This window comes from Leuciscus leuciscus (assembly GCF_965113295.1).
Source record: "Leuciscus leuciscus genome assembly, chromosome: 20".
NCBI classification, from domain to species: Eukaryota; Metazoa; Chordata; class Actinopteri; order Cypriniformes; family Leuciscidae; genus Leuciscus; species Leuciscus leuciscus.
Genome location: NC_138744.1, coordinates 24,857,703 through 24,881,754, shown reverse-complemented (window position 1 = coordinate 24,881,754; position 24,052 = coordinate 24,857,703). Strand labels below are relative to the sequence as shown.

Below are 24,052 nucleotides of genomic sequence, written 5' to 3'. Positions count from 1 at the left end.
AGATAGGGCTTACCTGTTTTCAGGCAGTGCTCATCAAAGTCTGAGCAACACGTATTGTATGTTTTACACAGGTTGTCACAGCGACAGTTTGGGGGTTCTGCTTCCACTAGTTCAAAGCACCTGTTTTTGCAGGAACCTGATAGGCTGTTAAGAGGATGGTCAGAGAGAACTTGGGGGGGATAAAGATCAATAAAGAGAAAAAAGAAGATAGAACATAAAGATTAAAGAGAAATTTTAGATCTAAAAGCACATACCACCAAAATCAAACGTTTGTCATGCATGTGCAAAGACTGCTCTGCTTTGAAGCCAATGAAGCCTTGACAAGCATATGCAGTTCAATTACTTCCACCTGTAAAATCTCAAAAATGGGTCAAGGAGCTGAAATGTTCTCTGTACATCTCAATATTGACTTAAGGGTAGAGCAAAGCAAATATTTCTTTAATTTTCGATCACCAGCTGAGAGAGCAACAGAAAGTGGCTGTTTCATTAAATGTTCCTGGCTCATTACTACTAACCTACGTGAACTGACTGACATGAAGGCTTGATTAAAAAAAAAGCGGACCATTTAAACAAACAAATGACGCTATGAAGTTAAATTGTAGAATGAACAATGAATCATTGAATACTGGATAATGCAAGGTCAAATTATTTCCTTTCGTTCAAACTCGATTAAATTCTCAAAGCTAGGCTACAGAAACAGTCTTGACATGTTTAGAATGGCTTCAGTTGAATTGGCCTGGTACATAAACAGACCAAATACACAGTGATGCTGTCCAACATACACAGCAAAACCAACTTGAGTGAAACCTCTCTAATATCACACGGGCTGGACTCACAAAGCTATTACATGCATGCATTTAACACATCAACATAAATGTACATTTCATTACATTTCTAACTAAATTTCTAACATTTCTATTATCTGAATGTACGTTAACTGATCTTTTAATCATTATACTTTGTAACTAAATTTCAAAGGAAATACTTGCAATTTGCAAGGAAAGTGTTAATAATCTGGGTAAAGGAGGTAAAGGTCATTTTAAAGGCAGTTGATGGCTACTTTGTTCATGCAACAGTTTGTGTAAAACTGTTAAATAATAAAAGTAGTCAACAGAGCTGCTCAGTCATGATGTTAATTTTTAGGTCAACCAATTTTAGGTTGCCATGGGTTCTGTCAGGAATTTCCTGAGTTTACATAATAGTTGTGATAAAAATAAGGTTCACATTACTTAAAGAGACTTTCACATTTAGTTGTACAACATAAATTACGCCATCATACGAAAAAAAAAAAAAAGATCAAAGAACTTATTTTACTGACGCCTCTTATTTTATTATTTTCCTCTTATTTTATTCTCGTATTCCTTTCCAGATATTAGCACTACAAATGGTGGTGCAACTAAGAAAGAAAGAAACCAATGACCGTTCAGTCTACAAAATATTATAAACACGTAATTACAGTTGATTATATTTTGAATTTCTATCAATTTAAAAGAGGTCTCTGTAAGTTTTCTTTACGTTTAGCTATCCGTAAAAGTCCAAATAGCATCGATAGTCTTGGACTTTACACTGACACTTAGTTTGTTTATTAACGGCTGCCACTTCGCAGTGAAGCTGTTTGTTCATGTTTAGTTTTGTTCCTTTTCATCCATGCTTTTCAAATAATATACACACTCATACTGAATGTAGTTGGACTAAATAATGATTGTTTTTAGTGCACTGTTGGTGGCTTGTGTTTTTACAAGGCTGGCTCATTCATTGCCTTGGACTATGAGCTCTCTCCCTGCAGCTGAATTCTTAATCTATGTATGTGTGTATGAATCTGCGTATCCAATATGGCAGACAACTTGTGTATAGCAGCCCATAGACATAGCTGCTAATGCAGTATATATGTAGGTTATAGATATCTATGGAAGTAGTTCTAGTAGTAATTCCATATGACACGCCTGGTCCTGTTATGTCAATATGACAGCACCTTTGAGTGGGTGACACACTCAATAGAAACAGATTTTTCTTCATTAGAACTCTTTTTTTTTTTTTTACATTTTCTTTATCTCACGTGACTGAACATCAAGTTTAGCTTATTTCTTCATATTTCACATTTTAAATTTTTTTAAATGAAAAAAATTAATAAAAAAATAATACTGAGTATACAATTACAAATTGAAGCTATATATGGGCTATTCCTAGTTTTCTGTGCCTTTTGGACATCATAAAGTTTAGAAAATCAAACTTTGATTTGATGAACTTTGAGTGCCAATTTTAAATAAATTTGTCCCCTCGTTAGGGACAAATGAACAACAGTTTAAAATACTTATGATTCTAATCATAAGTATGTGTATCATTGTGTAGATTATATTAACAACTCGTGTCCCTTTAAAAGAATATCAGTTAATAAATTATCGGTAACACTTTACAATAAGGTTTCATTAGTTGACATTAGTTAACACAAACTAATAATGAACTGCACTTAATTAATCTTTGATAATGTTAATAATAATAATTTGTTAAATTTATATAGCACTTTTCAGGTACTCAAAGCACTTTACATATCGAAGGGGGATCTCCTCAACCAACACCAACATGAACACCAACAGTTAATGTTAATTTCAACATTTACTAATACATTATTACAATCAAATGTTATATTTGTTAACATTAGTAAAAGCACTGTGAGTCCTACTGAAAAAAAACGATACCAAAATGTATTTTAAATACATTTATTTCATACGAAGCATACTACAAATCCATTAACATATTTATTGACGTATCGCTTGAGACTTACTGATATACATATTATAATTAAACTTTATTTGGAGTACTTTACTGCACACTTCTTGATATTAAGCCTTAAAATGTGTTAAATATCACTATTAGTAAGGATAGTATGATCTCTGTATAATATCAGTCTTTAAATGTATTTCAATATTTAAAGTGTATCTAGAGATTGGACATTCTGACTTAAAATCAGCCTGAGCAAAAATAAGCTAACATAAAATATTTATCAAATAAAGAACTGCTTGGTTTAAAAAAAAATTAAAAAAAAATTCAAACTTTTTTCATATTTTCCTCAACGAAGTGGACGTATTGAGGTTGACCACATCATATATAAATATGTTTATAATATTCAAATATAGACAATTAAAATAGAGGATCTCACTCATTTTTCCAAGTTGTTATCCCTCCTAAGAAGTGATGACTGCTTAATGATATGACATCATTTAATTTTCCCAAATTTCAGTAGAAGGGAAAGTAGTCCAAAGTAGTCTACTTGCGTGTACTAAATGACAATAAATTGAGGGACAAGCTAAAAACATTTAATATAATTGTTCAAATAAATGTAATAATAAAAAATAAAAAAACTCTATATTAGAGAGAATCATTACTGATATATCAAACAATGCAATAAAAATGGGGGAACAAATTCACAGAAAGTGTTGTTTTTATCATAAAAATGGAGAACACACCATTTGCTTTTTTACAACTTCAAAATGCTAAGAGTTCAAATGGTGTTATTTAGGGCAAAAATTGCTTTATATTACAAAGCAATTTATATTACAATTTATATTGTTCAATATTTTAAGTAAGAACATGATGGCCTGGTTTCACAGACAGGGTTTAGATTAAGCCAGGATTAGGCCTTAGTTCAATTAGTATATTTAAGTAGCTTTAATAAACGTGCCTTAGAAAAAACATTACTGGTGTGCATCTTAAAACAAAACCATGGCATTGACGTGTTTTAGATATGCCAGTGCAAGTTAATTTCAGATAAAACAGCTCAAACATGCATTTTAGTCTGGGACTAGGCTTAAACCTTGTCTGTGAAACTGGGGGGATATTTCCTGCATGAGGACACAAAAGCCACATAATCTATATAGGCCTATATTATATAGTATATGAAGCCTATATAAAACAAATTCTGAAGTATAAACCTACATCCAGAGAAAGACTCATCTGATGATCCTGCCTTGTCGGACCGCCTGACCACATAAGCCTCACACACAGTGCACCGCGAGAGAAGATACATGACGGAGAATACCTGCGTACAAACACACCGTTAAAGAAGACATAACGGAGTATACCTGCGTACAGACCATAGGGTACAGACACACCGTTAGAGAAGACATAACGGAGAACACATGGGTAGCCTAAAGATATAGCAGTAAAACACACTCATTCAACTATGAAGTAGAGGTTGTAATAATGAAAATTTAAAGCGCCCGTCAGTTTTTCACATTTCTATCAACATATAGGACGGTAGAGAAGACATAATGTAATAGTATTTTTATTAGACTTCTTGCATTGCGAAAAATATAATTGAGGTTTGCAAACAGCAAATCCAAGCAGTCTAATATATTTATTAGACTGCTGAAAAATAAACTGCCTTTTAAAAGTTTTCATGCGACTATGTTAAAAGAAAAGACCTATGTGCAATAAAATGGCGTTATAATGCCTTTGGGTCAAGGCATATTATTTAACCACATCTATAAAATGCAATAGAAAAGTCAGCTAAATGTATAACTCTCATTATAAAGAGAACACAAAAACGTACCGTACCCATTTCAGTTGCAGCATGGTTGATGTGTGTCTGGTCCCTGACTCGCTGTAGCACTGAGTGAGATTCACGTTTACTTTACCCTCAACCAATACACACAAGGAAACATGAACTAACGTCAACGTCACATCTGGCAAACCTGTGACGAACTACACTGAGACTTTTAAAAGCCCCCACAACACTTAGCATTGATATCAAGCAGACATTTGACTTATTAAAAAAACAACAACAACAACAACAAAAAAAACACACGAATAAATGCAATTAATGTTAACATTAAGATTCCCTTATTGGTTCTCAAACTGTAGCAGTTCTAGTTATCTGTTTGGATTTGTATTTAAGAATGAGTTATTTTTGGGCCCAAATTAATTTGTAGTTAGGTCTAAAAAGATTGGAAACATTAGAAGGAATAATAAAAGTTTTAGTAAAATAACATCATAGTGGCCTGTAGGCCCCTAAACAATCATGAAAGTAAATCATAACATGGAACTTTTTTTGTGTGTGTAAGTGTACTTTGTAATTATCTGGGATACTGACTGACAGCGCCGTGCACAGACATTTTGAGGGGCAGTGGCCTAAACCCCCAAAAAAGTGGCACTAAGGGGGTGGTTGCTTGTTAACACAAATTATCCAGTTATTCCAGTTATCCACAATTTTTTTACATTTTTATATTTACCTGTTCCATTTACAGCAACACTTTTTTTATTTGGTACCATGTCCTGAAAGATCTTGATAACCTATTTTTTTTATGATTAACAATTACACATTGGTGACAATAACATACACTATATTTACCATTTTACATTTTGGTATTTACCTTTTCCTTTAACAGCAAAACCTTTATATTTGGTATGTCCTGAAAGATCTTAAAGGTCCCATTGCATGGATTATTTTATTATTTTAGAATGTTTCCTGGGGTGCCCTTATAATGTTAGTATGTTTTTTAGATCAAAAGTTGTCATAATTTAGAAATAAAAGGCATATTTCCTAGCCTGATTTTAGCCTCTGATTTGAACGCTCTGTTTGAAGGGGCGTGTCTGCTGTGAGACTTCAGTGTAAACGCCCACTGCTGTGATTGGCTGACATACTTGCATATGAAATAGCTAGCATTACATGTGGAACTCTCTCAAAAACTTTTACTATTACAGCTATTATACGTTTGTACTATTACAGCTATCGAGATTAACGAATCGTGAGAAGTTTTTTAAGTATTTAGATCTATTCCCATCACATAAAAGGTTGCAGTGATGAGCATTGAGCAGATGACAGCCTGTTGATCGCGTGAATGAAGATCTTATCATTGCAACACAGTTTCTGTACTCTCACTAATGATTTCACCAATGCAAACATGAGGTAAGTACAGCAAGAGCTTCGTTGTGCAGTGTAACACCGTCACTGATTTCATAACGAGTTTTGGCAAGTGTCCAGATAAACTCGCGCTGTGTGATTGACAGCTTGGGCGATTGGAAAGGGATTGTTTTTTGATCGCTTTCTGTAAATATATTAATCACAGTTTAAATAAGATTATTTTCATCCTACTAAGAGAAACGACGTGAAGTTGATTGTTTAGTCACTGGCTTGATTTACTGATGCATAAACAGTATTGAACGACTTTGAAAGAAAGATTATCTGTCTGAACTTGAACAACTGAAGAGTTCAGATGCAAAAGCCTCTAAGTGCCATCTGAAATTTTCTTCTAGAATGATGTGAAATTGCTGACCTTAAATATACAAGCTTGATAAAAATGATCATTCTAGAAGAAAATTTCAGATGGCACTTGGAGGCTTTTGCATCTGAACTCTTCAATTACACATCAGAAATTCACATGAAGATCTTATCATTGCAACACAGTTTCTGTACTCTCACTAATGATCACTGGTTCTTCAGAGGCTCGGATGAAGGAACTAAAAAAATACTTTTGTGTTCATTTGTACATCCAAACACTGAGCAACTGCCATGCTCTGCTCGTTTGCAAGCCATGATGTCTCTCGAGGAAAAACCAATATCGCGCTCGCGAAACTCATTTTCTCATGGACGGGCCAAGGCAAAGAAGAGAAAGGGGAGGAAACCTTTCCCCTTATGATGACATAAGGGGAAGATTTCTAGATTCGCCCGTCTGAGCTTTCATTTTTTCAAAAATACCCAGGGCTTGGTTTACAGCCATCAAAACGTCTAGCCACTGGGGGACCATAGGTTTGTCTACAAAGTGTGCCAACAACAGAAAATTTTGTTATTTGTATTAGATCTGATCGAGAGTACTATAATTTGATTAGACCATAGACAGTAAAAGAAATGGACACGGCGACCCCATAGATTTCAAAGAGAAAAGTGAAGCAAATTAGAAGCACTCACTTCCTGATGGCTGAGCGTACTGCGCAGACTCAAACTGAGCTTGACGACGTAGACGTGACGTGAGCAACCTGTCTGACAGTTGTAAGTCTTCTAGTAGCTGTGCCAAGAGAAATCTGAATCATTCCCTTCCGAATCTTGCAGAGACGGAGAGCGTGAGTAGGAGGTGTCCATGAGCTAGGAGCATGAGCAACTTTATGACTCTCAATGGGCTTCTCCCTTGACTTTATCGGACTTTATGCCTCCACGTCCCCCCGATTAACTGCAAGCTTCTCTTCCTGTCTATACAGTAATTTCCAGAGAGTCGCGTGGTTATGACGCAATCATTAGCCTATTTTTACAAAAACTGCTTCTACGGGGCCATAACGTAAGACACAAGGTAATGGAGCCTTTTATACATTGTCATGTTTCTTTAGAAATAAACAATGGACAAATGGAGTCTTTAAACGCCTCAGATGTAAAGTTATTTGCTGTCAAAGTGATGCCAAAATGAATGGGAGTCAATGGAATGCTAACAGCAGGTGATGGCTTGTTAGCCAATGGCGCCCCCGGGGAGCGATATTTTTTTTCCCAGGATGGTAGGGGAAGACTCATGAATATTCATTAGGGAAGTCATCCCTGATTGGTCTGATGACCTACCCCTAACCCCACCCGTCACTGGGGGTATTATGACCTCCCTAACCCCGCCCCTAAACCTACCCATCACTGGGGTTAAGACCAATCAGGGATGACTTCCCTAATGAATATTCATGAGTCTTCCCCTACCATCCTGGGAAAAAAAATATCGCCCCTGGCGATGGTACTCTTTCTGGATGCTGGATTACCCCCCTGGATTAGACAAGCAGCTAATTCTAAGAACGTGGATATTTTGTACAAATTGTAAGTAGAAAACCAAGAGCAAAACTATACCGACAAAAATACAAAAAAAACAAATGACTAATTTCGCAGATTCAAACACTGTCTTGCATAGCCTACACTTTTAATGCGACAGCTTTCGTGAACTGCCGTGTTCACTCTCAGTTTCAAGAGAGCGCCGCAGACACATACTGTGAGTGATGCTGCGGAGCGAGCGGGAAAACCCGGAGCGGAATCAGCGGAATGCTTTGAGCGGAGCGGTGGGGGTGGGGAAGAGGGGCACCTCAGTCACCGGGCCACCCCCCTGTGCACGGCCCATGTTTCGATAAACATAGTGAAACTCCACAATGAATACAAAAAATGGAACTGACTATGAACTGCATTTTGTATGGAGACATTGATCATAGAGGGATCAACACATAGCAGGAAATTAGCTAGGAATTTAAGCTTTGCTAAATTTGTATTTTGTTCTTAATATCAGGCTACTCCAAGCGTGCATCCCAAACACTAATTCCAATAAGTTTACAGTTCCTCACCACATGTATAGATTTACATGCCTGAGAAATAATAAGACAATTTTTTTTTTTTTTTTACCTACAGTATTTATCAAAACAGAGTTCCAGTTTAAGATTTTTTTTTTGGTACACACACACACACACACACACACACACACACACACACACACACACACACATTTATACAATATAAAAAGGAAACAAGTGAACAAAAAAAAAACCTTAATTATAGTACTGAATTATAAAATTCCTACAATAATGAAACAAAAACTGGGCTGGTGTGTAGATGTGAAACTGGTAAAAATGACTTATGGCTTTAATTATTACACTTTCCAATTAACAGTAAGTTCAGTGAAAAGTACTACTTACATTTACTGTATTAAAATAACCCATGAATATATTTCCTATTTAAAAAATTGCTCACCTTAAGTAAACCATAGAGACCACAGTGTGAAATGTTCCCTCATAAAAGTACTTTCATAATGTTGACATTTATCTTGAGATACAGTGGCTGGATTTAACCCTAGTGGTCCTGGGTGGTGAGAGTCAGTGGATCTGTGTGTGCGCGGTTAAGAGGGCATAAACCAGTCAGCTTTAAGTGTGGTCAGATGACACTGCAGAACAAATTTTTCCTTCTCATGTACTGCATGTTAGGTTGTTACAGAGATGGGAAACAAGCCGAGATTAGTTAACTCAACATGAAAATTCTGATTTACATGAATTACAAAGAATTTCCATTTTTGCATGAACTATTGACCTATTGCATGTTGGTTTATATGGCAATCCAGCCTTTAGAGCACTGAAAATGGGTGAAAAAATAATTATCAAAAATGTATACAAAAATGTGTATTTTAATGTTAGTCAGGACTAGGACTATCAGTCAGACAGAGATGGAGAACGAATGGAGCGGCCACTGGCAGGGCTGTTACTAAAAGCGTGAGAATCTCTGTCTTTATCTTTGTCCTTACTCTCATGCTTGTGTTTGTGTTTATGTTTGTGTTTGTGCTTTTTCTTCTTCTTCTTGTGCTCATGATGATGATGATGGTGGTGGTGGTGATCTCCATATTTGGCAGATGTGCTCTCTTTGCTCAGTGTGGGCATGGGTGTTCCTGGCATAGACAGAATGGCTTGTTCTACTGAAGATGGTTCCTTCCCTATGAAACAGTGAGAGAAAAGTTGAAGCAACATAAAACACATTAAAACTAAACTACCAGATTTTTTAATTTTCCAGTAAATTCACAAATGTGCTTTTCACACAGGCAAAAGTATTCACATCGGCACCATGATGTCAATAATCACAATGTCTGAAAGGGGCTAATATACACTCACCTAAAGGATAATTAGGAACACCATACTAATACTGTGTTTGACCCCCTTTCGCCTTCAGAACTGCCTTAATTCTACGTGGCATTGATTCAACAAGGTGCTGAAAGCATTCTTTAGAAATGTTGGCCCATACTGATAGGATAGCATCTTGCAGTTGATGGAGATTTGTGGGATGCACATCCAGGGCACGAAGCTCCCGTTCCACCACATCCCAAAGATGCTCTATTGGGTTGAGATCTGGTGACTGTGGGGGCCATTTTAGTACAGTGAACTCATTGTCATGTTCAAGAAACCAATTTGAAATGATTCGAGCTTTGTGACATGGTGCATTATCCTGCTGGAAGTAGCCATCAGAGGATGGGTACATGGTGGTCATAAAGGGATGGACATGGTCAGAAACAATGCTCAGGTAGGCCGTGGCATTTAAACGATGCCCAATTGGCACTAAGGGGCCTAAAGTGTGCCAAGAAAACATCCCCCACACCATTACACCACCACCACCAGCCTGCACAGTGGTAACAAGGCATGATGGATCCATGTTCTCATTCTGTTTACGCCAAATTCTGACTCTACCATCTGAATGTCTCAACAGAAATCGAGACTCATCAGACCAGGCAACATTTTTCCAGTCTTCAACTGTCCAATTTTGGTGAGCTCGTGCAAATTGTAGCCTCTTTTTCCTATTTGTAGTGGAGATGAGTGGTACCCGGTGGGGTCTTCTGCTGTTGTAGCCCATCCGCCTCAAGGTTGTGCGTGTTGTGGCTTCACAAATGCTTTGCTGCATACCTCGGTTGTAACGAGTGGTTATTTCAGTCAAAGTTGCTCTTCTATCAGCTTGAATCAGTCGGCCCATTCTCCTGACCTCTAGCATCAACAAGGCATTTTCGCCCACAGGACTGCCGCATACTGGATGTTTTTCCCTTTTGTAAACCCTAGAAATGGTTGTGCGTAAAAATCCCAGTAACTGAGCAGATTGTGAAATACTCAGACCGGCCCATCTGGCACCAACAACCATGCCACGCTCAAAATTGCTTAAATCACCTTTCTTTCCCATTCTGACATTCAGTTTGGAGTTCAGGAGATTGTCTTGACCAGGACCACACCCCTAAATGCATTGAAGCAACTGCCATGTGATTGGTTGATTAGATAATTGCATTAATGAGAAATTGAACAGGTGTTCCTAATAATCCTTTAGGTGAGTGTATATAGGCATAGATACATTTAAAGATCAGACTTATTCAAGCTAATAGCTATCTCCAAAAATGTGTCTGTTGAGTGTGTTGTGTATTTCTGTCATGCCTGGAGTGGAAGGTCTCTCCAACATGTTCAGATGGTGGTAGATGAATGCCTGGCTGTCATGAACTGTGTCCATATCAATATCTTCCTCCTCCTGGGTGAGAAGAGAGTAGTTGAGAAACATTACAGTGCAAAATGAAGCCATATATTTTCAGTTTTTCTTTTTTTAGCCAAAGAGTGACTGAGTGAGCAGTTATATTTAGAACATTTGACAATATACACAATTCAAATATTTAGGGGTTTCTTATTTAAGGTAACATGGATCTAATTGTAACTGTGTAACATAAGCATATTCATTGCTGATTACTCACTTTGCTCTTCACTGGTGCTTTAGCACTGGGCTCCTCTTGCATAACTTGTCCAGGTTCAGGAGATGAACCTAACAGAGTCTCTGCCTTCCTCTTTAAACCCTGTGGGGCCATGGCCACCCCACTCAATGCTGGCTCCATGACAACATGCTCCTCCTTCAGCTGAGGATGATTAATGAAAAAAAAAAAGAAAAAGAAAAGATTAATAAGCACCTCAGGGGTTTTTAAGGTTATTAACATTCCTCAAGCATTCTGGTTTGTGTTTCTTTTAAACTACCTAAGACAGGGGTGTCCAGTCCTGCTCCTGGAGGGCCACTGTCCTGCAAAGTTTAGCTCCAACCCCAATTAAACACACCTGAACCAGCTCATCAAGCTCTTACTAGGCAAACTAAAAATATTTAATGTCTATTGACATTTTATTTTTAACCTTTAATAATCACTTGATACAATACAGTTATGCATACGTTTTTCTAGTGCTATCAATCAATTAAAAAACCAACTAATTAATCTCACATTTTTTATCTCACCTATTCTAACATTAAAATGTTAATTAAAACGATATTTTTATATTGAAAAAAAATGCACATTGAAATGTAGAAACAACATAAATATGGTATATTTTAAATATATGCTTAATGGCATCCTTATGAATGAAGGCCAAAATCACAGCTACTGATGCAAATTGATATCTCAAAATGAAATGAGTAATTACACTCACCTAAAGGATTATTAGGAACACCTGTTCAATTTCTCATTCATGCAATTATCTAATCAACCAATCACATGGCAGTTGCTTCAATGCATTTAGGGGTGTGGTCCTGGTCAAGACAATCTCCTGAACTCCAAACTGAATGTCAGAATGGGAAAGAAAGGTGATAAGCAATTTTGAGCGTGGCATTGTTGTTGGTGCCAGACGGGCCGGTCTGAGTATTTCACAATCTGCTCAGTTACTGGGATTTTCACGCACAACCATTTCTAGGGTTTACAAAGAATGGTGTGAAAAGGGAAAAACATCCAGTATGCGGCAGTCCTGTGGGCGAAAATGCCTTGTTGATGCTAGAGGTCAGAGGAGAATGGGCCGACTGATTCAAGCTGATAGAAGAGCAACTTTGACTGAAATAACCACTCGTTACAACCGAGGTATGCAGCAAAGCATTTGTGAAGCCACAACACGCACAACCTTGAGGCGGATGGGCAACAACAGCAGAAGACCCCACCGGGTACCACTCATCTCCACTACAAATAGGAAAAAGAGGCTACAATTTGCACGAGCTCACCAAAATTGGACAGTTGAAGACTGGAAAAATGTTGCCTGGTCTGATGAGTCTCGATTTCTGTTGAGACATTCAGATGGTAGAGTCAGAATTTGGTGTAAACAGAATGAGAACATGGATCCATCATGCCTTGTTACCACTGTGCAGGCTGGTGGTGGTGTAATGGTGTGGGGGATGTTTTCTTGGCACACTTTAGGCCCCTTAGTGCCAATTGGGCATCGTTTAAATGCCACGGCCTACCTGGGCATTGTTTCTGACCATGTCCATCCCTTTATGACCACTATGTACCCATCCTCTGATGGCTACTTCCAGCAGGATAATGCACCATGTCACAAAGCTCAAATCATTTCAAATTGGTTTCTTGAACATGACAATGAGTTCACTGTACTAAAATGGCCCCCACAGTCTCCAGATCTCAACCCAATAGAGCATCTTTGGGATGTGGTGGAACGGGAGCTTCGTGCCCTGGATGTGCATCCCACAAATCTCCATCAACTGCAAAATGCTATCCTATCAATATGGGCCAACATTTGAATGCTTTCAGCACCTTGTTGAATCAATGCCACGTAGAATTAAGGCAGTTCTGAAGGCGAAAGGGGGTCAAACACAGTATTAGTATGGTGTTCCTAATAATCCTTTAGGTGAGTGTATATATATAGATATATATATATATATATATTTATTAGAGATGCACCGATTGATCGGCTGGTGACCGGAATTGGCCGATTTTCACGTGATCGGCCGTGACCGGCGACCGGCCGGTCAGTCTGACAAATACCGATTTTATGCCGGTCAAATGCACTCGGGCGCCGCATGATTAACATCGCGCAACATCAGCATCACACGTGCACACGGAACACACATGTAGGAAACCTCGTGAATTACGTCCGTTCAGACCGCAAGCGCGTATTTTTTTTCGGCGTGCATGTTACGTGCATGCATGTTCGGAGTGCATTCACAAAAGGAGCAGCGCGTGAGCGTCAAGCAGGAGCGTCGCGAGCAGTGAAGCGCGTGTTTCGGCGCCGAGTCCATTTGCTGCACTGCTCATGCTCAATTAAAGGGAAAGCACACTTTTGATGGACAAAATAGCTTAAATAGGGTTTCACAAAAAAGTGCCCAAAATGCACAGAATTTGCGTGTTTTAACAAGAACTGGAGTAGGCTATGTAAGAAAAGGAAACGAAGACTAATATTTATATAGAAAATGTACCCATTTAAACTTGTTTTATTATTCAGTTTGTACAAGTGATTGCAATAGGCCTGTGTGTGTGTGCTTTGAGAAATATATTTATACTGCAAGGCTACATTTATTTAATTTATTTATATATTATTGTATCGCCATTCCCTGTTTTCATACAGACGTTTAGTTTGCTAAATATAAAAAAAATATGGATATTGAATGTGAAAAGGAAATGGTTCTTCCATAACACTGCACTTTAGATGTGTGTGAATTACCCACACCTGGAGTAATTTATATAGTTCTATTTTATAGCGTTTATCTGTAAAAAAAAAAAAAATACTACCCTGGATGAAGACAAACGGCACCTAACTGCATACCCGTCCAAAAGATCAAACTATTAGAAGTGCATGGCTGAAGTTTATTTTTAATGAAGTGCCTTACGAATGAATGAGTTTAAGTTTGTTCATCTTAATTATTCTCAACCTGCTGCCAGTTTTTCAAAATATCTTGTATTAAGCATCAAAACACAGGTAACAGACTGTGGGGGAGGATGTGGATACGGTGCGATGAAGTTCACCAATCACAGCATAAGGAAATTCAATTGTAACAGAGAAATGTAAGAATTTAAGTGATATGTTTACAGTGCTGGTGAAGGTCACGTTCGGGGTAACCTCTGGGCCACCAGGGCCCTGCTCAGATTTGATGGTGGGGTTGAGAACAGCTTTTTTCTCCTTCAGGTTCAGCACGAGACCCAACTCTGGCAACGGCAGACAGGAGGGTCGGGTCGGCCCAAACAGAGTGTAGTACAGATTTACGGCATCACATCGCAAACGCCAGTCATGACAGGTACCTGAGACACATAAAAGACATTTGAAGATGTCAACAAACCAGATTTGAAAGCAAAGACTGTCAGACTTGATTTTATGAAAACTAACTCAAAACTATCATAATAAAGCGAGCATGATGTGTACATTAAATTGTCTATAATTCAGTGGTCTGGAATCAAGTATTCTGTATATTTGCATATATATTGTGTGATCTTTCAGGTTTTTGTTCCTAAATTATTCTTGTGTTTATATCTACTTCTTTACACCCCTGATTGCGCATAGAAGCCCATTTATTACAGGGGACCTATTATGGCCCTTTTTACAAGATGTAAAATAGGTCTCTGATGTCCCCAGTGTGTGAATGTGAAGTTTTAGCTCAAAATACCCCACAGATCATTTTTTATAAGGTGGTTGTTTATGCACACTGTCAAACACCATGTAAAAGTGAACTTTGCATAATAGGTTTAAGTTTCTTGCTTCCAATTTTAGAAAAATGATATGGCATTGAACTGTAATCTAACCAACAAACCTGGAACTACTACATAACCTGCAGTTATAGAAAATTAATCAACACCTTAGGAATGTCTGTCAACCAATCAAAATCACGAATTCAGCAATGCCATGGAATAAGAAATTTACATATTCTCAAAGTGTGAGGAAATTCAGTCAAGTCCCTTATCTTGGGAAATCCTTCTCTCTCTCTCTCTCTCTCTCTCTCTCTCTCTCTCTGTGGCAATGCACCACTCTGAAGAAGCACTTTCTACAGACAGAAATGTTTGTGGTAATTAATCCCAATATGCAGAGTACACAATTGGATTTAAAGCAAATTATGCACAGAACTTTATGCAACAGCAAGGGCTGACTACAAAGATAAAGATCATCATATGAACCTGCAGTTCATTGTTTTATTCTAGCACAATTTTTGTGTGCCGTTTTTGAAATTAAAGAAGAAAAAAAGAAAGAGATGAAGCCATGCATTTTAGAGAAAATACTTAAGATTGTTCTTGGATCAGTCATGTATATTAAACAAAATGATAGACTGTGCAACTTCAAAATCACTGGAGGAATCACAGGGTACGAACTGAGAAAGAAGATCATGGGATAAAATATTAAAGTCCTATAACAGTCTACAAACTCTTCATCCAATTTTACGAGAACTGACTTTCATCAGAGCTGGCAATGACTCAGCACTTGTACTGCCAAGAGTGGCTACAAACCCTGAATGAACAGAAGTGTGTTTTAACACAATGAGAGCAGAACAAGACCTCCCTGTCAGAATATAAACCAATAAACTGCTCACTACAGCAGCAGCTCTTTAAGAGACTTTGGTTTAAGAACCAATGCCAAGGGTTGAAAAAAAGAAAGAAAAAAGATTTATGTCAGTTCCTAAGAAGAACCGCCAATAATCAAAAGCAGGTTATAATGCGCTGTGGTTTCAATAGTATTGAATAGCTGCTTTCAGTCAAAACTTACTTTTGTGTTTCAGGCCAATAGTGCCTTACTGGTAGAGAACCAGAATTTAAATGTATCATCTGCACATAAATATGTTCTGAGGATGATTACATGTACAAACTCAAGAGTTCTTTTTAAAACAAACCACCTTGAGGGTTGCATAACAGATCAGTATATTAAATGATTATTGGCAGAGGGGTTTGGTAAATGTCAGGACATATTCACTAAATGTTGTCTAAAAACAGGGACTGTTTAGGTTTTAGCCCAGTCAACAATGGTAAATAGATGGATTAAATCCAGGGTCCAGTTGTTCAAAAATTGTAATCTGGATCAGAATTATCTAGATTTGAAAATCCCATGTTTTGCTATAAAGGATCAGGCAATCCATCAATCCAGCCGGTTTTTCAAAACAAAGTAAGATTGGATCACCCTGATCCAGATACACACTTTTTCAGATTATCAGTGTTCCAAACAGGGTTACATTTCACAATGTAGGCTGTTAGCTACTGTATGCACAGAACAACAGGTAGAAGAGTCAGTAATCTGAATGGATTTTGGCTATTGGATTGGATTAATGTGAATGCTTTTGGGTTCTCTTGCAAATGTTTTGCATTCATTCAACTTTTTTTAAAAATGTGAATGTAACGTTTCTTGGGAGAACGCAAAAAACATTAAAATATATTATTTTTCTTCCCATCACCATGTACCTTTAGTGCCTCGATAGAGGTCTGATTGTTTCAAGGAAATTTAAATGGAAGGAGATGATTGTTTATTTAGTTTTCTTTCTCTTCAAATAAAACAAAGTGACCCCACATTGACTCTACCTGTTGTCCTTTACATAGCTAATAGCCAACATTGTGAAAAGTAACCCCATTTGGAGCACTGGTAATTCATATTTGGTTCATATTAATTCATATAATCCGAAAAAAGTGTGTATCTGGATCAAAGTGATCCAATCCTTTTTGCTTTGAAAAACTGAGATGTAAGATGGATAGAAAACCATGGGATTTCCAAATCTAGATAGTTCTGAACAACTGGGCCCAGATGTTAAATCTTACGAGACGAAAAAGTCAATGTGTGTATTCTACCTGAGTTCATCAGCTTCCATAGTTGGTCCACTAAAGCTTCGTTACACAATGAAGAATCCACTGCTTTGGTGAAAGGTGGATTCTTGGCAAGCATGCTGAGAATCTCATGCCTAAAGAGGGTAGAAAATTATGAAAATCTAAAATAAATATACAGCACTTAATAAACAATAAAAATTAATATCCACCATAAACTGTTATATCTGTTCCAATCTCCCTCTTGCTTCTTACCCAGTTCCATTTTAAAGATTTTTTTTTCTTAAATTCATGGAACAGTAAAATGACTTTCTTAAACTTTCTAAATGAATGAAACCAAAAGATAAGAGGTGTCACTTTTACCAATTTTTCGACTGTAGTATTGGTCAGCGCAGGTAAAGCATACAGTAAAAGTATCAACTCCATGTGGTTAAATATGGAATTAGTGTTCTATACTCCACTCCCAATAACATTTTTGCCCTTGATAATACATTTGAAGAAGCCCAAATGTATTTCAGAAAATTTAAGAATCTCAAAAATGTTCTTGGCTTGGAGAAATGTAAAGTCATTTAGAATAGGCCTCTCACGATACCTACTTTTTGTTGGGCGATATATATTGTAAAGTAACGTAATGGTGCACACAAGAGGAAGAGCGAATTATACAGGTTTGTCTACAATTCAGTGTATAATGGCAAAATACTTGATTTTCACCACAGGGGGTCTTTAAAAGTTCTTTTAACTTGAGCACTGTGCGTTTACAATGCCGCCGCGTCATGCATGAGATGCTGCAAAAGACGTGAGCGCAAAGGTCAAACACGTCTGTCCAGCGAACGTTTACATTAAAAAACAATGGAAAAACAGTGCAGTGAAATGCAAAACTGTTCTCTGTGAAAATGAACTAGACACTCGTGACTGCTGCGTCCCGTGTGAAACGGCCTTAACGTTAGCTGTGAACGCGCACCATTTTGCGCCGTCACATTTATATTTGCATTGGAACAGTGGATTGCGGTCATGTCCATATATCGTGCGATAAGTCGATATATTGTTTATCATTCAAGCATGCCAAGGCGCATGAGAACTGTGATTGGAAGTATCAGGGTTATTCCACCAAATGGCAATTTATTTATATAGCACAATTAAATACAACCCACATTGTCCAATGTGCTTTACAATAACTAAAAATACAAAAAAATAACAATACAAAACAGTACAAATAAAAATTTAAGTAAAATACCACAAAATAAGTGCTTCAACATTTTAAAATAACAATGAAGTACAATGGAAGGGTGCTTCAACGTATTAAATGCTTTATCAAAGAAAAGTGTTTTTAACTTAGATTTAAAAACAGATAAAGATGAGGCCAGTCTAAGCGAAATGGGCAAGTCATTCCAGAGTCTGGGGGCAACTACAGAAAAGGCACGGTCCCCCCTACACTTCAATCTTGACTTGGGGATAGACAGGAGTCTCTGATTGGATGGTGCCCAGTCAATAGGACGGACAGGTAGGGTGGAGCCATACCATTTAAAGATATGTACACGAGAAGTAAAAGTTTAAAATCCACTCTGTAGCGCACTGGCAACCAGTGTAAGGAACGTAAGATAGGAGTAATATGATCCCGTTTTTTGTGCACCCATCAGAAGTCTAGCTGCCGCATTTTGGACTAATTGTAATCGTGAAATAGCTGAATGGCTAAACCCAATGTAAAGAGAATTGCAGTAATCCAGCCTTAAAGAAATAAGTTCAATTACTTTTTTGAAATTTTTAAAACAAAGAAATCTCTTTACTTTTGATAGCAGTCAGAGCTTGAAAAAGCAGGATTTCACTACTAAATTTATCTGCCTATCAAATTTCAGAGATTCATCAAACACCATGCCCAAATTTCTCACCCAGGGCTTCACACAAGAGAACAAACCACCAAAATTTTGTTTAGGACTGATAAAGGAATCGGAGGGTCCAAATATAATAATTTCCGTTTTACTCTCATTAAAATTCAGAAAGTTGAAAGACAACCAGGGCTTTACATCAGTCAAACAGGGCATAAGAGTGTCCAGACCATCTGAAAACCGTTTTAACGGCAGATAAATTTGAGTGCCGTCCGGGTTATTAGTTAGTCAGAAATATTGATTTCTGAATTCTTCCTAAGTTGAAACATTAGTATGGTGTTGTTTAAAACATTATTTTGACCAGTTGTCATTTTCTGCAAATAAATGCACTAAATGACAATATTTTTACTTGAAATGTGGAAGAAATGTTGTCAATAGATCATAAATTTTACTCAAACACATACATATAAATAATAAATCCAGAGAAACTGCAAATTTCTCTGCAATGGTCAGTGTAAAAACAAACAAACAAACAAAAACAAAAAAACAAAAACAACACGGTGAAAGACACAGTGTTTGAAATCATTACTGACCTTATGTAATGGACTGGGTCATTCTGTACCAGATCCAGAAGCCACTGCAGTTCACTGGAACTCCTATCAACTGCCAATATACAGAACATAAAATGCACGTTTTACAAGATGTTGACAGACTATTCATGGATTTCATCCGGTCCCTTTCCAAAGGTGTATTAATCAAGCACAATGCAGTCTGCATTCATAATCTAGGTGCTTGATTTTATACACCTGTGGAAAGGGACCGGATGAAACTCATGAATAAAGCTCTTCTTCACCGGCCAAACAATCAGGCCACCAAGGGCTAAATGAATAAAGTTCACTTCATGTTTCAGAGCATAGATAGAGGAATATTTGTCTTGACAACTAATATATTCAGCTCGCACGCTTCAAAATATGGTCAGAGAAGAGCCTTTTGTTAGATTTTCAATCTCTTAAAGAAAAATTTGGTTTAAATTCAAAAGGACTTCTATAGATAGCTCTAATTTAAACAACATTTTTATCAGAAAATTAAACAGTCTGATGAAGATCCACAATAATGCAATCATCAAAATACCTTGGCCCACAAGGCTCAACCAATGGAGAAGAATTTTAGAATAATTTTGTAGGTAACTCAAGATGTTGGATGCAATGTGGTTCTCTTGATGCTAACCATTAGCACATATTTTGGGATTGTCCTAATATCAACATGTTTTTGGGAAGACATCCACACTGTTTTAGAAAAGGTTCTAGGCACTTCAATTGATTTCAGGTTTGATGTACTCTACCTAGCAAGGTCTCAATGGTCTCCTGGGAAAGTAGAAGCAAATACATGTGTAGTATACTCCTTGCATCAAGCAAGAAAGTTATAACTAGATGTTGGTACAAACCTAACCCTCCACTAATACAGGATTGGATTGAAGATAAAAAAAAAATAAAAAAAGATTTACCATGGAGGAAATGACATTTTGTGTGCAATTTCAGAAAGATACATTTGTGGATTACTGGTCTAAATGGATTTAATATAATGTAAATCTCCAATTGAACCAAATACATTTTGGTTATAACAATATATGTTTTTTTTTGTTTTTTTTTACACATTCTTTACGGCTGGGAGTTCTTCCCCCTCCTCTATATATAATTTCTTTTTTCATTTTTTTTAGAGGTATTTTTTTTTTTTTTTTTTTTAAAGATAATTTGAAGAGATACATTGACCCGTTTTCTTATGCGAGGATTCTGTCAATGTAATAATAATTAGTTACATTTATATAGCACTTTTTTTTGACATCCAAAGCACTTTACATGGCAGGGTAAATCTCCTCAACCAACATCATGATGATGGACATGGACACATTTGGCCAAGATGCCAAGGTTAAACCCCTACTCTTTTTTTCGAAGAACATCCATGGATTTTTAATGACCACAGAGAGTCAGGACCACGGTTTAACGTCTCATTCGAAGGACGGTGCTTTTTGACAGTATTGTGTCCCTGTCACTATACTATGGCATTAGGACCCACACAGACCACAGGGTGAGCACCCCCTGCTGGCCTCACTAACACCTCTTCCAGCAGCAACCTGGTTTTCCCAGGAAGTCTCATATCCAAGTACTGACCAGGCTCAGCCCTGCTTAGTTTCAGTCTTTCTGTAGAAGTCTGTTACCCTTGTTTTTTGAGACAAGGGATTTCTGTTTTAGATGCTTGTTTACAGTAAAGAATTTGCATGTTCAGAAAGATGTAAAAGTGACCATAAAATAATAATAATAATAATAATAAATTCATCACTGATTTTTTATATTTATTTACTTTGCTTTCTATTGCTTTACTGGAAAGCCTCGAACAGACTCACCCATAACAATCATGGTTGGCTTTTCAACACCATTTTCCACATAAAACTTTAACTGGCAATTTGTCACTAACTATACAAAGAGAAATAAACATTCTTTCAAGGTTTCATGTATAAAGTTCAATACCTACTATGTGGGAAGAACAGTTGCTATACAGCCTCCACAATGCAGAAAAAAAAAAAAAAAACTAAGTAATTCCAGACCAACTAAATTATCCCAGTCTTCATAACAAGAAAAAAGAAAGAGAAGGGTGGAAAGAAAATGAGTGGTTAAAGAAAAGAGTGTGTACCTCTTGTATAGTCTATAACAGCCTCCAGTGCTGCAATCCTCACATCCACAAAGTGGCCATACTCAGCATAGGCCTTGAACAGGCTGGGGTCACTGGGGATGTGGCCGTTCCTCTGTAGCATGCGAATGGCCCGTAAGCAACTACAGTACAGAATTATAAAAAAAATAAGCCTGGACTCAATATATAAAAGCTTCTGTTTAAAGGGGTCATATAATGGTACATGCACTTTTACAAGTTGATTGTACTGAAATGTGTGTTGGCAGTGCCAGTACACAACCATCATAAAATGATAAAAATCCATCGAGTGTTTTTTTTTTAATCTCCTTATATGTCCCCCCCCCCTCTCAAATCAAGCCGTTCGACCTAGTGACGTCACACGGTCGGACGCCCCTTCCACGATTGTTGATTGACAGCAGCGTTTCAACACAGACCTGCTCAATCATAGCCCGCACTGTCATAGACTGCATTGTTGATACTGGAGCACTGTCTATGAGAAGAATGGCGTCTATAGAAAATCTAAGCGATTGTGGTGTCCTGTTCTTGGGTGCAATAACGAACACATCAGTCATTTTGATGTTCATAAATCCGAACCGCTGAAGTGGCTGAGTTTGTTTTCGAAGGAATATTCCCAACGATCAATGTCAATGCTTTCATGTTTGCGCGAATCATTTCACACACCAGACTGCTCGAGGGTCAGTATAAAGCTGGTTTTGCTTAGAAGCTGCTCCTGAAAAAAGGATCGGTACCAACTATTCGTGTTCCTGCTGCACCTCCAGAAGAAGAAGTGAGTGTAACGTTTTATTAACCTTTATATTAATATTTATATTAATCTTTGCAAATCGCTAGCACGCTTCATGATGAATGTGGCTGCTTACACTCAGGGTACATTACAGCATGTTTTCTATGTACAACGTTCTCGATATAATTCATAATCCCACGTTTATAATGAACAACCTATGGTTTTCGCATTAACGCATTAAATTTATTAACGCATTAAATTTTTAACGCATGTGATTTAACGCATTAAACTTTCGTTTACAAAGACGTGAAACTCATCGAGTGGTCAGGGGTGTTCACTGATATGCTCACACAAAAATCGCTGCAAAAGATGCTTTCCAACATGTGTTTTACCATTAGTTGTAGACCTATTTTTCCAAACGCCTCACACCCGTACATTCTTCCGTTGAGAGCTTGAATGACACTCCAGCCCACAAACAACCCCATTTCCGTTTCCGGCGGCGGAGTAATACCGTACCTCACAGCACATCCAATACAAGTCAATGGAGTTGGACAAAAACTACGATAAAACCTGTTGGAAAGCATCTTTTGCACACTGGTGGTGGTTGAGGAGAGATCCCCTGATATGATTGTAAAGCGCTTTGGGTGTACAGTAGTACATATGAAAGCGCTATATAAATGCCTCATTCATTCATTCATTCATTCATTCATTCATTCATTCATTCATCTTTCGCAGCGATTTTTGTGTGAGCATATCAGTGAACACCCCTGACCACTCGGTGAGTTTTACGTCTTTGTAAACGAAAGTTTAATGCGTTTTAGGAAGGATGGTTCCAGTGCACCTATGCAACCATTGTGGAGGTGGGGGGGTGCTACCACAGAAACCGAAAACTCTCGGGCCAGCAGCATGTGTCCAAATTTCTATTTTAACCGTTCTATTTCATCAGAAACGATCTGAAAACAGGGCTTTAAGTGTAAAATACCGAACTTGTCCTTTAAGTGGCAACAAATTAATATTGATGCATTATTTTTTAATGGACAATTGTCCAGCAAAGATTAAAACTTCTGCATCTCCAGATTGTGGTTGAGAGAGTGCCCAGAGTGTGCAGAGATTGAATCTAGGCAAGGGGTGGCTATTTTGAAAAACCTGAAATATACGTTTGATTTGTTTTTCATTTGTCACTTCCAAAGACTCCAGGTTTAACTGGTTAGCATGACCTATTAGCTTACATGCCATACATAAACAATTATACTGCCAAACATCACAAGCATTGTTTTCCTAAAGATTATTAGGGCTGAAACACTGAAAGTGTGGATTAGGATTAGGATTTTTTCCCCCAAGGTTTCAGATCTCTCTTATTTTTTATAGACGCTGTCTGCCATTTGGTCTATAGTTTAAATTGCTTAAAATCTAATTAAATAAATTACAAAATAGGGAAACAGTAAGAATCTCAGTGGTTGATTTGGAGTAATCAAAAAATAAATAAGTCAAGGGTCAAAAATGGTGTGGTCAAAAATGTCTTTGGTTTAAAGTGGGGTTAGGGATTGTGGCACCTATATAGCTAGGCTTACACAATGACTACAAAATTTGTCTGCTCATTAAATACCTTCCACAGTGGTTCATAGCCATGAACTTATTCACATAAGAATGACTGTAGTCATATGTAATTCTATATTATATAATTGTAGTCATGTATACTAATTATACATACAATTTAAGTATAAGCAGTGCTGCTTATTTGTTAAAAAAAGAAGAGAGTTCTAGTTTTGGCAAATGTAAAGGCCCTTTCACACCATAAGTGAATGAAT

At 37.4% G+C, this 24,052-nt stretch overlaps 2 protein-coding genes across 4 annotated transcripts in view; both read right to left on the bottom strand.

Moving 5' to 3' along the window:
* The window catches only part of enpp2 (ectonucleotide pyrophosphatase/phosphodiesterase 2), a 34,632-nt gene extending 29,973 nt beyond the window's left edge, over window positions 1–4,659 (bottom strand). For both annotated transcript variants that reach the window (XM_082150290.1, XM_082150291.1), the window contains exons 1-3: window positions 4,555–4,659; window positions 3,934–4,036; window positions 14–169 (exon numbers count right to left, since the gene is read on the bottom strand). In XM_082150290.1, the coding sequence (XP_082006416.1) occupies window positions 14–169; window positions 3,934–4,036; window positions 4,555–4,572 (277 nt within the window). In that variant the 5' untranslated portion in view covers window positions 4,573–4,659. The remainder of the gene's footprint in view (window positions 1–13; window positions 170–3,933; window positions 4,037–4,554) is intronic.
* A 3,895-nt stretch (window positions 4,660–8,554) lies between these two features.
* taf2 (TAF2 RNA polymerase II, TATA box binding protein (TBP)-associated factor) overlaps window positions 8,555–24,052 on the bottom strand; it is a 63,413-nt gene continuing 47,915 nt past the window's right edge. The window contains exons 20-26 of one of the 2 annotated variants that reach the window (XM_082149493.1): window positions 21,506–21,645; window positions 19,411–19,480; window positions 17,022–17,131; window positions 14,296–14,504; window positions 11,205–11,363; window positions 10,897–10,987; window positions 8,555–9,425 (exon numbers count right to left, since the gene is read on the bottom strand). In XM_082149493.1, the coding sequence (XP_082005619.1) occupies window positions 9,148–9,425; window positions 10,897–10,987; window positions 11,205–11,363; window positions 14,296–14,504; window positions 17,022–17,131; window positions 19,411–19,480; window positions 21,506–21,645 (1,057 nt within the window). In that variant the 3' untranslated portion in view covers window positions 8,555–9,147. The remainder of the gene's footprint in view (window positions 9,426–10,896; window positions 10,988–11,204; window positions 11,364–14,295; window positions 14,505–17,021; window positions 17,132–19,410; window positions 19,481–21,505; window positions 21,646–24,052) is intronic. The other variant, XM_082149494.1, reaches the window with a different exon arrangement.